Raw genomic sequence first — 13,825 nt, 5'->3', positions numbered from 1 at the left:
ATACATCCCTGCACACAATGAGCTACTCGAATGGATAGCTGGATGCACTTCTTGAGACTAATGACGTAATCGTATGCAGAGAGATGCAGCCGCAAGTTAGACGCCAATCCCTGCCGATTGGTGGTCAGGAGCGAGTGATCATTCCAAATGTTTAAAGTTTTGTGCAACAGAATTATTATAAACCTAGATTTAATCTAGATTTAAGATTAAGACAAGACACCCCAGGTGAATAGGGTAAAACTAATAGATATCACCATACTTCCCCAGTTGATTGATTACATCAAGAATTGCAAACATTTTTTGTATTACAAGTTTTCTGAAATGTTATGTTTAAATATGCAAGTGAGGCATTATCTAATTAAATATGCACCAATTTGCATAAATTTATGGAACAAAAAACTGAACATTGGATGAAGTCAGGTTCAAAATTCTTGTTCATTTATTTATTTATTTTTTTACATATTAGTGTCAAAAGGTTTTTACAGAGGGGTTTTTGGTTATCTATTTTTTATTACTCCATAAATAATAAAATACTGTCAAGAGCCAGAAAAAAATAAATTTTCACCATTTTTTTCGGAATAAAATGTATAAAATCAGGCAAATTATATATGAACAAACCCCCTCTGTAAAAAAACATTTGGAATATAGATAGGAATAAAACTATAAAGTTTAGTGTAAGTACTGTGGAAGAGAAAATTAATTTTGAAAAAATTTTTTTTTGAGTTTTTAAAGATATATACAGTGAAATCTACAGATGTAAATACATACAGTGCTATAAAAGATACACTTAAAAGTGTATTTTGGATGTTTTATTTCCTCTGTTCTGACAAAAAACAAACAAAAAAAAACAACGAAAACCAACCCTTTATGAAAAGGCAAAAGGCCCAAAATCTCAGAATTGATGCATCAAAAAACAATGTTTTTGCTAGTGTCTTATTGGTACAAACCACCCTCGGAATTTACACTGCTATATATTTTATTAAAAATATTAATCATAATACAGTACTATCATCAACATTAATAAGGAGTTTCCCAAATTGTTCATTTTAAAACTAGTTTGGTTATGAAGACATTTTAATTGATAAAACAATAGATACTGTTCAAAATAAAGACAAAATTTGTAGTTGTGATTTCTTAATAGATCATTTCCATAGTTAATGTGATTAACTACATACTGTGTGAACTTCAGGAGAACTGATTTCATACAGTACATCCACTAAAAATCACCAAAACACCAGCTGATGAAAAGACATTGAACGAAATGACTCAGAAAAGTGAAGTTAGTTCTGAGCAAAGTTGATTCACCATTTGTTTGTATGCCACGTTTGATATTTTGTTATCTTATTCAATCATTTTCATACACCTTCAAGTTTGTCAAAAAATTTTTAGGCCACTGTAAAGATTCTCAAATGCAAATGTCATAAACAGAAATGCAAATATATATACATTTTGTTTTTAAATAAAATGTAGCTAAATAAAAATCAAAATTTTGATGGCACAATCCTTACAATAATAACTTTACAAGTAAAGTATTCCTTCATTTGCTTCACAAACTTCTGGTCTCGGACACCATATATCAAAGGACTTAGTAATCTTGGTATAATATTTGTGATTAGATAATTAAAGAAAGTGATCTTAGTTCTGTGAAAAGGAAAGAAAGGAGTGACAATCATATCCAAAACAGGAGCGATATAGGAAAGCATACAAAGAAGTAACTGGACACCATGTAACATTATAGTACTCCGAGCCTTATTAGCTGAACCCTTTGAAACTGCCTTTCTGGCAGTGAACAGGACTCTGCAATAAGTATAAATGAGAATTATCCACACCAAAGACATATAGATGACTTGTGAAGCAGTGGTGCGATCCTTGTGGGCTTTATAAGGGAACAAACTGAATGGATAGCAAAGTACAAGAGACCTGAAGGAAGATATGGGCTGAATTGAAAATAAAATAATGATATCTGACAGAGAAGGTATAGCTCCTAAAACCCATAGCAAGCATAAAAAGATGTAGGTCCTTTGTGGAGTGCAAATCTGAGAGTGATGCAGTGGTTTACAGATCGCAATGAACCGTTCTATGGCCATACCAGCCAGATTCAAAGGAGTGATCATAAAGGTGGTTGAACCAAGAACCACCAATATGCAACACACTGAAGCATTTACAAGTGGTGAAGCATAGGACAACACATATAAAATCACTGATACAAATATCATGAGCATGTCATTGATTACCAGGTGAATGTATAAAATGTATCTGGAGTCTCTTGAAAACATTGGACTGGAGAAGAAAGTCACTACTAACATTCCGTTAATGACATTAATGATAAGAGCAAGGCAAACAATCACAATGTTTTTAGCAAGAGCTTCTTCATAACTATCCACAATCCAGATCGTTGAGTTCATTTTACGGTCCTTAATGAGGAAGGATCTGGATCAGAAAGAGAAGAAAGTGTTTAAGAAGTGTCCTATTCTATAGGCTTAGCCTAAAAAAGTCTTGTAGATAGCCTTACCTTGTAGTAGAAGAACCGGTCCTGGATTGTGGGCAGTCTGAAGCTCACATGAGTTTTAATCAGTACAGTTATACTTTATGTGCTCATGTGTTATTTATGGCTTGTGGAAAGGGCAGAGATTATGAATATTAAGTATGTTCGTCATTGCATCACTGTAAATTTGCCTATTCAAACATTTGCTGTTAATTTCATGACAGTGGAATATTTGCAATGCAAAGTAACACAAAGAATATTTGAATTAATTGACAAATACAGCGCAGTTTGTTTGAAGCTTCTCCATTCATTATATATTTTATCAATTTTCCTTTTATTGTGTAGTTTGTGGTAGTGTTTCAGAGTCTTTGCATTACAAAATATGACAACAGTTCAAATGAATCATAAGTTACTCTGAGCATTGCCACAACAAGCACTATACCATCATAGTCATAGACATCCTACTGTCATTCTACTGTCTACTTTCTGCACAATTATTGCCATAATCAGATCTAGTGAATAACCATACAAATTAGTAACCTTACTAATATTTTAAAAATACTATTGATTTTCAAGAAACAGTGCTGTTAAACTCTCTCTCTACACACATACACACGGCACTACTGACAAGGAATCATGTGTGGATGCTTAAGTTGTAGTCATATGAGCGCGCAAAATTTCTGTGGACACTGCAATGGTCATGATGTGACGTCATGTCAAATTCAACATGTAATGAATAATAATAAATCCAAAATGTAAAAATATACAATCTACTGCAAAAAAGTTTGCATTCTTTTAATTCAGCTAAAAGGATACGCTGTGACATATTGATCTTCTATTGGCCACACGTATTCATGTGTTACGAATTCGCAGGTCAGAGCTCACCAAACTTGAACTTTGTAATGCAGCGAAATTTGAAACTTGAGGTGTGTTCGACTTGAAGCGGAGCTGTGCAGACCGATTGGTGTATGACATCAAAGTACTGCGAGAGCGATACTTTCAAATCTTTCTTTAAATTATCTATCCAATCAACACGTCTATCCAATCAGCATGAGAGGAGGACTATATACGTTCCTCAACAGTTTTCAGCATCCTCCACCACCCAGACTCCTCACTCTTAGCAAGCTGCTATATAATACAGGGGGAGTACTCTGGTTTTGGGCCAAACTGCACAGCTCAGAGCCCTCTTCTTGGACAGCAAGCCAAATTCGCGTACTCTTTACTCTATCTGATTATTAAGTGTGAATCAAAGAGTGTGTGAATGTGTTCCTTGAATATACCTTATATCTGATGCATTAGTATTGCATTGTTGCTAGGTACCCAGGATGCATTGTGGATGGTACCAAACTGACTCTCTTGTCCATTTTACTCTGCAAAATGGACAAAATTGGTTCAAATTGTTGTTGTTAGCATTATATCGGTTGTAACTATTTACTTTTTGCATGTTACTTTGTGGGCTTACCCTCTTCTAACTGTGATCTATGATAGTAACCAGGAGTGACTGCCATTTTTATACACAGGTAAATGACATTTGAATGATGTAAACAAAAAACAAAACAAAAAAAGTATTCAAATTAAATCTACGAATTATAGGTTTTTATTTCAACACAAATTATGTTTTAGCGCTGTGTTCATTTATACAACCTACTGTACTATAATGTAACTGCATTGATAAAACTTTCATAATCTTTGTATTTACACTATAATTTCTATTCATTGCTTACTGCAAAATTAAATGATACAAATCAAAACAGCATTTGGTGGTGGAGGTGATTGTCATTTGTACTTGAACTTCTTAGGGTTACCACATGGGGTCAGCATATCTTGTCTGAATGATACCTGTATGTGGTTGCTGTGATTAAGATTTGCCTGTTTTGTAATTGTTTACATCTCAACCCTGAAGCATACTTCTTCCTTGTAAATGTATTCATCCAACATATTGTATTAAAGCAGAAAACAGAGAGTCGTAAGGGGAATATATATATATATTAAAATGATTTAAAAGTATTAATAATAATAATAATAATAAACGATCAAAAACAAGAAAAAAGACAGAATGCAATTCAGAACAACACTGTAAAAGTAAAATATATTTAGATCACCTTTTGGGAAATTCTAACACAGCTAAATATAATGTACTCTGGACCTAAACAGACAGTAAACCATACTGAATAAAAAAATTTAGAGTGGTAATATTTGGTAATATTAAAAAAACGGTTGTCTGCACTTTATTTTGCACTATTATTTTGTTTTGTTGATAATATTGCATTTATTACAGAAGCATAATTGTAGTTTTAACATATCTTTGGACTATTTTTATTGTACACAGCTAAAATGAAACATTTTGGTGATACAAGCAACTGTATAGGAAAACTACACAAGATTTAGAGTTTTGGGGCACTGTACAGTTAATTATGGTCCGCCAGCTCAGAATTATTTACTGTATGTTTTAATGTAAACATAACTTACATTTCTTTGCTTTCATATGTGCCATTTTAAGACATGGATTCATTTAGTCATTTTAAAAATCATGTAAAACAAAGTATTGTTGACAATTAAAGAACACTGTTAATTTATGGCATAACAACATGGCAGTACATGTTCTTAGGTTTCACATTTACACCAGTGTTGCAAAACATTCATCTAGTACACTTACAAAAGCATGAAGAATTATGCATGCTTTATCAACAATTGTGGTGCATTTTTATGAAACATCTAATGATGTTGCCCTTTTTTCCTCATTCCTTGATTGATTCAACTTTTACAATGTATAATCTGCATGAAAAAAGTGCCTTCATGTGTTTGTAAAAATGCTTATCGCGAACACCATAAATCAGGGGAGTAAGCAGTCGTGGCAATATGTTTGTTAGAAGATAATTTAAAAAGGTTAGTCTTGCCCGATCAACTGGTGCAAGTGGGACAAACATCTTGTCTATGACAGCAGTAATGTAGGACAGCATACAGAGCAGAAGCTGTGCTCCATGTAACAGGATGGTGCTCTGGGCCTTTTTTGCTGAGGATTTATCAGTGGTGGCCTTTCTGGCAGCAATCAGCACTCGACAATACGTGAATACAAGAATTACCCACACAACAGATGAGTAAAGGCCATTCATAAATCGGGACTGTACTTCATGGTATGGTGAACTGTACAGAATTGATGCACCACAAGAAGTAGCTGTTGAAGAAATAGATAAAGGACGAACAATTGAAAGCAGAATTAAGTCAGCCAAACCAGGTAAAACTCCTGCACCCCATATAAGAGTGATAAGGATGTACGTCCTGCGCACTGTGCAAATCTGATGGTGATGCAGTGGTTTGCAGATGGCGATGTAACGCTCAATGGCCATCCCGGCCAAAGTCAGAGGAGTGTTTTTATGAGTTGTTGAGGCTATTATTAGCAGTATAACACAGAAAGGGAGAGGTACATTTTGCCATAAATAAGCCATCACAGAAAGAATTACACTGATAAAAACCATGAGCATATCATTGATAACCAAGTGAATATATAATATATATCTTGGATCATTGTAGAAAATTGAACTCCTAAAAAATGTCAATACAAACACTCCATTTATGGATAGAATTATGACAGCAAGAAGAACAACAGTGAAATTTTTTGCAAAAGCGTCAGAATATCTTTCTTGGACACTATATAGATACATCGTAGAGTTCATTTTCCTTGTTCACTGGTGGTTTTTTTAAATTCTTGACTGTTGTTCTTGTTTTCCTTCCAACGATCTTGATGGCTGTTAAAAGTACATCCAGCTGCAATAAGATCATATTTAAGATGTTTCAGTTTATTTAATCTGATATAGAAATGAAAAAAGGATAAATATATAGTAGGTTACAATTGTAAGCGATAGAAAGTATTATTTAACAAAAAAACAAAGACAACTTACCTTTTCAATTTGCTTAGTAAATAGTTTTGGCTCCAGACGTAAACAGACCAGTTTATATACACATTTCAGAGAGGGGGAAGAAAAAGGAGCACAAGAGAGAAGAGAGGGAGGGAAGGAAAGAGAGAAAAATATTATTTCTGTCATGACAACTCCCGGGAGTGTTTGGGATGGTATTGGCATGATATATGGTATTCATGTTGAGAAAATTTTCACACCGGTAAATAAAATAGCAACAACTCTGGTATTACCGATAACTTTTGCAGTATTGACCACACATTTTACAAAATAAGATATTTGTCAATGATGCTCAGGGTCTGTTGCGCACCAAATCCTCCGCCATCATCTTGTTAGTCATCATCTGAGCCAAAGTGGACAAGTAATTGTCACGGGTGTTTTGGTTTTATGTTCATGTTTTGTATTTCATGTCTTTTATTTTGTAGTTTGATTTATGTTGCTTGTTGTGTCATGCTTCCCTTGCTCCTCATGTTCTCCCTTAGTCCATGTGTCATGTCCTCATTGGGTGTTTATGGTCATGTGGTTTTCAGTTTAAGGTTTTTGTGACCTATGCTGTCATGTGGCCTTCAATGATGTGGCGCTTAAAGACATTTTTCGACATGGACTGAATGAACCTGTACGTTCATGGCTTCCTGGCGGAAAGATTCACTGGTCCTTGGAGGAATATATAGATCATGCCCTTGTGCTAAGTGATTCATCATTAACTGTGGGTCTTGCAGATGAGGAGCCTCGCAACCCTACAGCATCCATCACACCAGGGAGTCTCCACATCCCGTCCATCATGTCAGGAGTTATTCACGTCGTCACGCCAAGTCCAGTTCACTCCAAGCCAGCCAGACCACAGACTGTTCACACCGTGTCTGCTATGCCAAGGCCTGTTCTTGTCATGCCTCCCCCTCGCACTCGGGCCCGCCGGCCGCTTCGCACTCGGGCCTGCTGGCTGCCTCGTACTCAAGCCCACCGGCCGCTTCGCATTCAAGCCCGCCGGCCGTTTCCACTCAAGGCCGCCGCGCCAGTGTCTCGCCCCGAGATGGCCGCCACGTCAGTGTCTCGCCCCGAGTTGGCCGCCACGCCAGCGTCATGCAACGTCAGAGTCTCGTCATGCCACGCCAGAGTCTCGTCATGCCACCCCAGAGTCTCGTCATGCTACGCCAGAGTCTCGTCATGCCACCCCAGAGTCTCTTCATGCCACCCCAGAGTCTCGTAATGCCACGCCAGAGTCTCGTCATGCCACGCTAGAGTCTCGTCATGCCACCCCAGAGTCTCGTCATGCCACGCCAGAGTCTCGTCATGCCACCCCAGAGTCTCCTCAGGTGTGAATGGGGAGCAGGTGTGTTAAATTTAAATCACTCTCTCATACTGGTCACCGGAAGTTCAACATGGCACCTCATGGCAATGATATCTCTGAGGATCTGAAAAAAAGAATTGTTGCTCTACATAAAGATGGCGTAGGCTATAAGAAGATTGCCAAGACCCTGAAACTGAGCTGCAGCACGATGGCCAAGACCATACAGCGGTTTAACAGGACAGGTTCCACTCAGAACAGGCCTCGCCATGGTCGACCAAAGAAGTTGAGTGCATGTGCTCAGCGTCATATCCAGAGGTTGTGTTTGGAAAATAGACATATGAGTGCTGCCAGCATTACTGCAGAGGTTGAATGGATGGGGGGTCAGCCTGTCAGTGCTCAGGCCATACGCCGCACACTGCATCAAATTGGTCTGCATGGCTGTTGTCCCAGAAGGAAGCCTCTTCTAAAGACGATGTACAAGAATGCCCGCAAACAGTTTGCTGAAGACAAGCAGACTAAGGGCATGGATTACTGTAACCATGTCCTGTGGTCTGATGAGACCAAGATAAACTTATTTGGTTCAGATGGTGTCAAGCGTGTGTGGTGGCAACCAGATGAGGAGTACAAAGACAAGTGTGTCTTGCCTACAGTCAAGCATGGTGGTGGGAGTGTCATGGTCTGGGGCTGCATGAGTGCTGCTGGCACTGGGGAGCTACAGTTCATTGAGGGAACCATGAATGTGCAGAGCATGATCCCCTCCCTCCGGAGACTGGGCCGCAGGGCAGTATTCCAACATGATAACGAGCCCAAACACACCTCCAAGACGACCACTGCTTTGCTAAAGAAGCTGAGGGTACCTAAACCTTATTGAGCATCTGTGGGGCATCCTCAAATGGAAGGTGTAGGAGCGCAAGGTCTCTAACATCCACCAGCTCTGTGATATTGCCATGGAGGAGTGGAAGAGGACTCTAGTGGCAACCTGTGAAGCTCTGGTGAACTCCATGCCCAAGAGGGTTAAGGCAGTGCTGGAAAATAATGGTGGCCACACAAAACATTGACACTTTGGGCCCAATTTGGACATTTTCACTTAAGGGTGTACACACTTTTGTGGCCAGCGTTTTAGACATTGAATGCTGTGTGTTGAGTTATTTTGAGGGGACAGCAAATTTACACTGTTATACAAGCTGTACACTCTCTACTTTACATTGTAGCAAAGTGTCATTTCTTCAGTGCTGTCACATGAAAAGATATAATAAAATATTTACCATAATGTGAGGGGTGTACTCAGTTCTGTGAGATACTGTAACTGTAAATTTTTAACATTACTGAAAGTTCATGGGTAACTGTGCTAGCTGCGATAGCGCAAGTGTTAGATGTGATGAAATGATTAAATACACAGATCGCAAAATGCAGTAACTGGCTTAATGCCAGAAATAGTTGCAACACATACAGAAATCTTCTGCATTAAACATAGAATCATGATATGCATCGTCAATAACTTAAACTTGCACTTAAGGATGCTGCACATGAGTGAAACTCCACTTGCGTAAAACATGCCACTTACGCTTGAATCGTATCTGCGTCATACCGTATAATGCGTGTTTCCTATAACCCAATACATTAATGAGATAAATTCTGGACAATAAGACAAGCATAAAGAATTCACACTGGCTATAGTGAGTAGACATGTATTACCCACTACAGTTAATTTCACCTGCAGTTGTTATCATCGGTGTTCATTTCAAACCCTAGTTGGATGTTGTAGCACCTATATATCATGGTAGATCGGAAATGAAATGTCCCATGAGTAACACTAAAAGGTTTATTTTATCGCATTTGAAAATAACGTACCACATACACTAACCATACCATAAACCTAACCTAACCAACAGTGTAAACAAAAGTAAATGTGAGAAAAATAGCATTTGCTTTTACAAGTCTTTGAGCTTTTTTTCATGACTCAGATATCGTACACAAGCGTTCTGGATCACAAGTGCAATGCTGTACCAAGTGACCTACTGAGCTTATTATAGAAGCCATACATATGAAACTGGTTATGTGATGCAAATGTCAAAATATATTAGTTTAAAAATCTTAAGTCTTTATTAATCAATAATTTGCCCCTGTAATCATAATAATCACACTCTACTAGCTGAGCTACAGGCTTAATGCAATTTTACATACAGTATTTAAGCATTAATAAAGATGGATATTATCAGTAAATTGGTCTATCTAAAATGCAGAATTAAAAAAAAAAAAAGAAAACAAACCAGCAAAAGTCATTTTTGCTCATTCTTTGGTTGTGTCAAAATTTACAATAGGTAATTTACATGAAAAAAGTTCCTTAACATGATTCTAAAAATGTTTATCCTGAACACCATAAATCAGTGGTGTAAGAAGTCTTGGTACAATGTTTGTAATAAGATAATTGAAGAAGACAATTTATTTCTGCTGATCAGTTACAAGTAGAAGAAAATTTTGTCTAACACAGGAGTAATGTTGCCTTTTTTGCTCATTGTTTGATTGATTCAATTTTTACAAAGAATAATCTGCATGAAAAAAGTGCCTTCATGTGTTTGTAAAAATGCTTATCGCGAACACCATAAATCAGGGGAGTAAGCAGTCGTGGCAATATGTTTGTTAGAAGATAATTTAAAAAGGTTAGTCTTGCCCGATCGACTGGTGCAAGTGGGACAAACATCTTGTCTATGACAGCAGTAATGTAGGACAGCATACAGAGCAGAAGCTGTGCTCCATGTAACAGGATGGTGTTTTGGGCCTTTTTTGCTGAGGATTTATCAGTGGAGGCCCTTCTGGCCGCAATCAGCACTCGACAATACGTGAATAAAAGAATTACCCACACAACAGATGTATATAGCCCATTCATAAATTTGGTTAGTTCTCCATTATACACTGTGTTATAAAGAACTGCCGAACTACAGAAAGTACCTGTTGTTAAGATAGATAAAGGACGAACAATTGAAAGGAGAATCAAGTCAGCCAATCCAGGTATAACTCCTACACCCCATATCAGAGTGATAAGGATGTAGGTCCTGCGCACTGTGCAAATCTGATGGTGATGCAGTGGTTTGCAGATGGCGATGTAACGCTCAACTGCCATACCGGCCAAAGTCAGAGGAGTGTTCTTATGAGTTGTCGCTGCTATTATTAGCAGTATAACACAGAATGGAAGAGGTACAGTTTGCCATGCAAAAGTCATCACAAAAAGAATTACACTGAAGCAAACCATGAGCATATCATTGATAACCAAGTGAATATATAAAATATATCTCGGATCATTGTAGAAAATTGAACTCCTAAAAAAAATGAGAACAAACACTCCATTAATGGAGATAATTATGACTGCAAGCAAAACGATGGTAAAATTTTTTGCAAAAGCATCTGCATATCTTTCCTGTAGATTATATAAAAGCATTGTAGAGTTCATTGTGCTTTTGCACTGGTGTCAAATGCAGTTTAATGCAAGTGAAAATCCTTTTTTCTTTTGAAGTAAGATTTTTGACTCTTGTTGTTGTCGCTCTTCTTTTCCTTTAAAAGATCTTGATGGCTGTCCAAAGTACATCAAGCTGAAATCCGATCTTCTTTATCCTGAAGATTTGAAATGAAAATTAAATGAGAAACATTTAGCGGGTTATCAATTATATGAGGAACAAAATTAAACACATTGCTGAAAGAGTGAACAACTTACCTTCACAGTTTGCTTAGTAAATTGTTTTGCTCCAGATGTAAACGGACAAGTTTATATGCTCATTTAAGATGTAAAAGAGGGGGGTGAAAAAAAAGCATGAGAGAGAAAGGGAGGGAGGCAGAAAGAATGCATGGTGCAAGCACTTTGATAGCTCCTGGGCTTTCATGAAAACTATTGATTATACTTCCGCATTTTTGTGTCCCTGCCCACAGAGAGTCGAAACGACAGAGGGTTATTAACAAAACAGTCATTAGCCACATTTACATGTACAATTTTTTGTCATTCCGATTGAAAGATTTGGTGGACTGTTTACATGAGACATTATCGAATTCGCTAAGGTGTTAACATGTGCCGGCGCTTTCAATCGGAATGACTTTGTGACATGCGGACATTAGCTTATGTCCTGTTTGCCGCCTTTTATTACCGACAACATGGAGTTCCATTATATCTTATGTGCGCATTTTTTTTTTTATGTAAAGTGTTGCTCTTAATCAAGCAACAGCGTGAATTTGAATTACTGCTAGAAGGTATGAGGAAAAGACAGGCACAGGAATCTGACCTTTTTGGTGGCTGTGCAATTCGAAGGAGCATCTCAATACTACCCATCCCTCCCTCCCAGAAAAGCAGAAGCGTGTGGTTGAAGGTCCGTAGTAATGATACACTGAGTTCCTCCAGTGTATTTAATAAATGTGTTGTTTCAGTTTTACTCCAGTTTGATTTTGCCTCCACCTTTGTGCATTCTGACGACCCCTGGCCTCTTGACGTGATGACACAAAGTAATCGGTTTAACGTGTTTATGTGGCAGAATTTTTATTTTGTTCGGTTTTTAGGAAGGTTTATCCCACCGGTTCGGCATCATTCGGTTTGGGCATTTTTTATTCCGATTGAGGCATTTATATGAAGCATTTTCATTCGGATTGGACTTTTAAACCGATTACAATGCTCCATATAAACGCACCTATTGTGAGGGTTTATCACTGAAAATTGTATCGCTGCGCATCCCTGCGTGTGTAATAAGTATTATGTGCGTTATGCAAACACATATAGGCGCATATTACTAACGCACTCTTTAAATAACAAAACAAATATTGCGCCATTGGGTTTAGACCAGGTTTCAGTTGGTCAATGGCACAGTCTATTTCAGTTGCCTCAATATAGTAATGAGCCAGCAATGTGCCTGAACACACCTCGTTTTCAGACCAGCATGCCCATGGTCGCACAAATGGGCGCAAATTCATTTGCTATTTAAACAATGTGCTGCAGGACGTAAAAATGATAATCTAACTGCGTCAGCCTGAAACTAGCAAAAAACACTTACGTCGTGCCTGGCGCCATCATGTCAAAAGTTGTGTAAAACATTTAATGATTATTTAAGAAGTCCTGTTGCCTTCAATTCATTGATGGCTAAAGAACAGTAATTTTGTCAATTTGACAAGCTTGGCAGTATCTTTTTATTTACATTCATTCACTTTACACAATTTAATGCAAAGTCAATTTCAGTGATTTGTAATTATTATTATCTGTGTTCCCAGGAAAGAAGACCTTTGGCATTGCTAGTGCCACACTCTACAATTGTAGTTACAGGAATTATGCCATATAGGATCAAGTCTAACCTTTGCATCAAGTGTTGCAAATCATTCATCTAAGTGCAATACACTTACATTTCACAGCGCACCATTCCACGCATTGTAAACAGTAATGGTGGTGCTGATAAGTAGTATAAGTAGTCATACACAGTGCAGATCATAATCAGTGAGCATGTTTTTAAATAAAGTTGTTTTCTAAATAAAGTTTGGGAAGCTTGGTGGTGGTGACGTTGATCCACAACCATGGTGTGCTGTAGTCCGTTTATAGCCTACTGTTAGCTTTTCATATCTGACGACTTTATTTAGGCTTCAAAATGTATACATTTTGTGTTAACTTGTAAAGATTATCTTGACAGACAAAACGTGCAAGTGTCATAACCCTTTGTTAAACACAGAGCTTATTTTTTTGCAATTTTCCAAAAGTCTATGGGAAAAATGCATAGGCTTTCGATTAAGGGAACCCGTGCACCAGTAACTTCCGGGTTGGCCTACAAAAACACGTCATCCCTGATGTACTCTATTAACACGATTGCGACAAGATATGGTTTATGTGTGTTTTTCAAGCCATCTCAAGGTATTTATTGACAATAAAGTATATGAATAATGCAACCATTTTAATGTTTTTGAAAGAAGTCTCTTATGCTCGCCAAGACTGCATTTAGACTACTTAGTCAAAAAATACAGTAAAAACAGTAATATTGCAAAATATTATAACAAATATAAATAGCTGTTTTCTGTGTGAATATACTTTAAAATGTAATTTATTCCTGTGATCAAAGCTGAATTTATAGCATGATTTGATGATTTGCTTGTGGAAACCATGATCATTTTTTTCTGGATTCT

The 13,825-nt window shown here is 37.4% G+C and overlaps 3 protein-coding genes across 3 annotated transcripts; all 3 read right to left on the bottom strand.

Moving 5' to 3' along the window:
• Nucleotides 1-958: 958 nt before the first annotated feature.
• Nucleotides 959-2,708, bottom strand: LOC125273249 (odorant receptor 131-2-like). The gene is made up of 2 exons (XM_048198457.1): nucleotides 2,513-2,708; nucleotides 959-2,430 (listed from the first exon to the last, which is right to left on the bottom strand). Exon 2 carries the CDS (start codon nucleotides 2,403-2,405, stop codon nucleotides 1,482-1,484), a length of 924 nt encoding a protein of 307 aa, XP_048054414.1. The 5' UTR covers nucleotides 2,406-2,430; nucleotides 2,513-2,708; the 3' UTR covers nucleotides 959-1,481.
• Nucleotides 2,709-4,251: 1,543 nt separating this feature from the next.
• LOC125273248 (odorant receptor 131-2-like) lies at nucleotides 4,252-6,446 on the bottom strand. The gene has a single exon (XM_048198456.1). It carries the CDS (start codon nucleotides 6,157-6,159, stop codon nucleotides 5,224-5,226), a length of 936 nt encoding a protein of 311 aa, XP_048054413.1. The 5' UTR covers nucleotides 6,160-6,446; the 3' UTR covers nucleotides 4,252-5,223.
• Nucleotides 6,447-9,542: 3,096 nt separating this feature from the next.
• Nucleotides 9,543-11,537, bottom strand: LOC125273247 (odorant receptor 131-2-like). Its single transcript, XM_048198455.1, has 2 exons — nucleotides 11,397-11,537; nucleotides 9,543-11,296 (listed from the first exon to the last, which is right to left on the bottom strand). The coding sequence occupies exon 2, from the start codon at nucleotides 11,133-11,135 to the stop codon at nucleotides 10,200-10,202; it is 936 nt and encodes a 311-aa protein (XP_048054412.1). The 5' UTR covers nucleotides 11,136-11,296; nucleotides 11,397-11,537; the 3' UTR covers nucleotides 9,543-10,199.
• Nucleotides 11,538-13,825: the final 2,288 nt, after the last annotated feature.

This window comes from Megalobrama amblycephala, linkage group LG8 (genome assembly GCF_018812025.1).
Source record: "Megalobrama amblycephala isolate DHTTF-2021 linkage group LG8, ASM1881202v1, whole genome shotgun sequence".
Lineage (NCBI taxonomy): Eukaryota > Metazoa > Chordata > Actinopteri > Cypriniformes > Xenocyprididae > Megalobrama > Megalobrama amblycephala.
Note: the sequence above shows the minus strand (reverse complement) of the source record. Positions and strands in the feature narration are given on the sequence as shown.

Coding starts and splice junctions, on each gene's coding strand:
- LOC125273249 (XM_048198457.1), bottom strand. CDS start 2,405: ATGAACTCAACGATCTGGATTGTGGATAGTTATGAAGAAGCTCTTGCT.
- LOC125273248 (XM_048198456.1), bottom strand. CDS start 6,159: ATGAACTCTACGATGTATCTATATAGTGTCCAAGAAAGATATTCTGAC.
- LOC125273247 (XM_048198455.1), bottom strand. CDS start 11,135: ATGAACTCTACAATGCTTTTATATAATCTACAGGAAAGATATGCAGAT.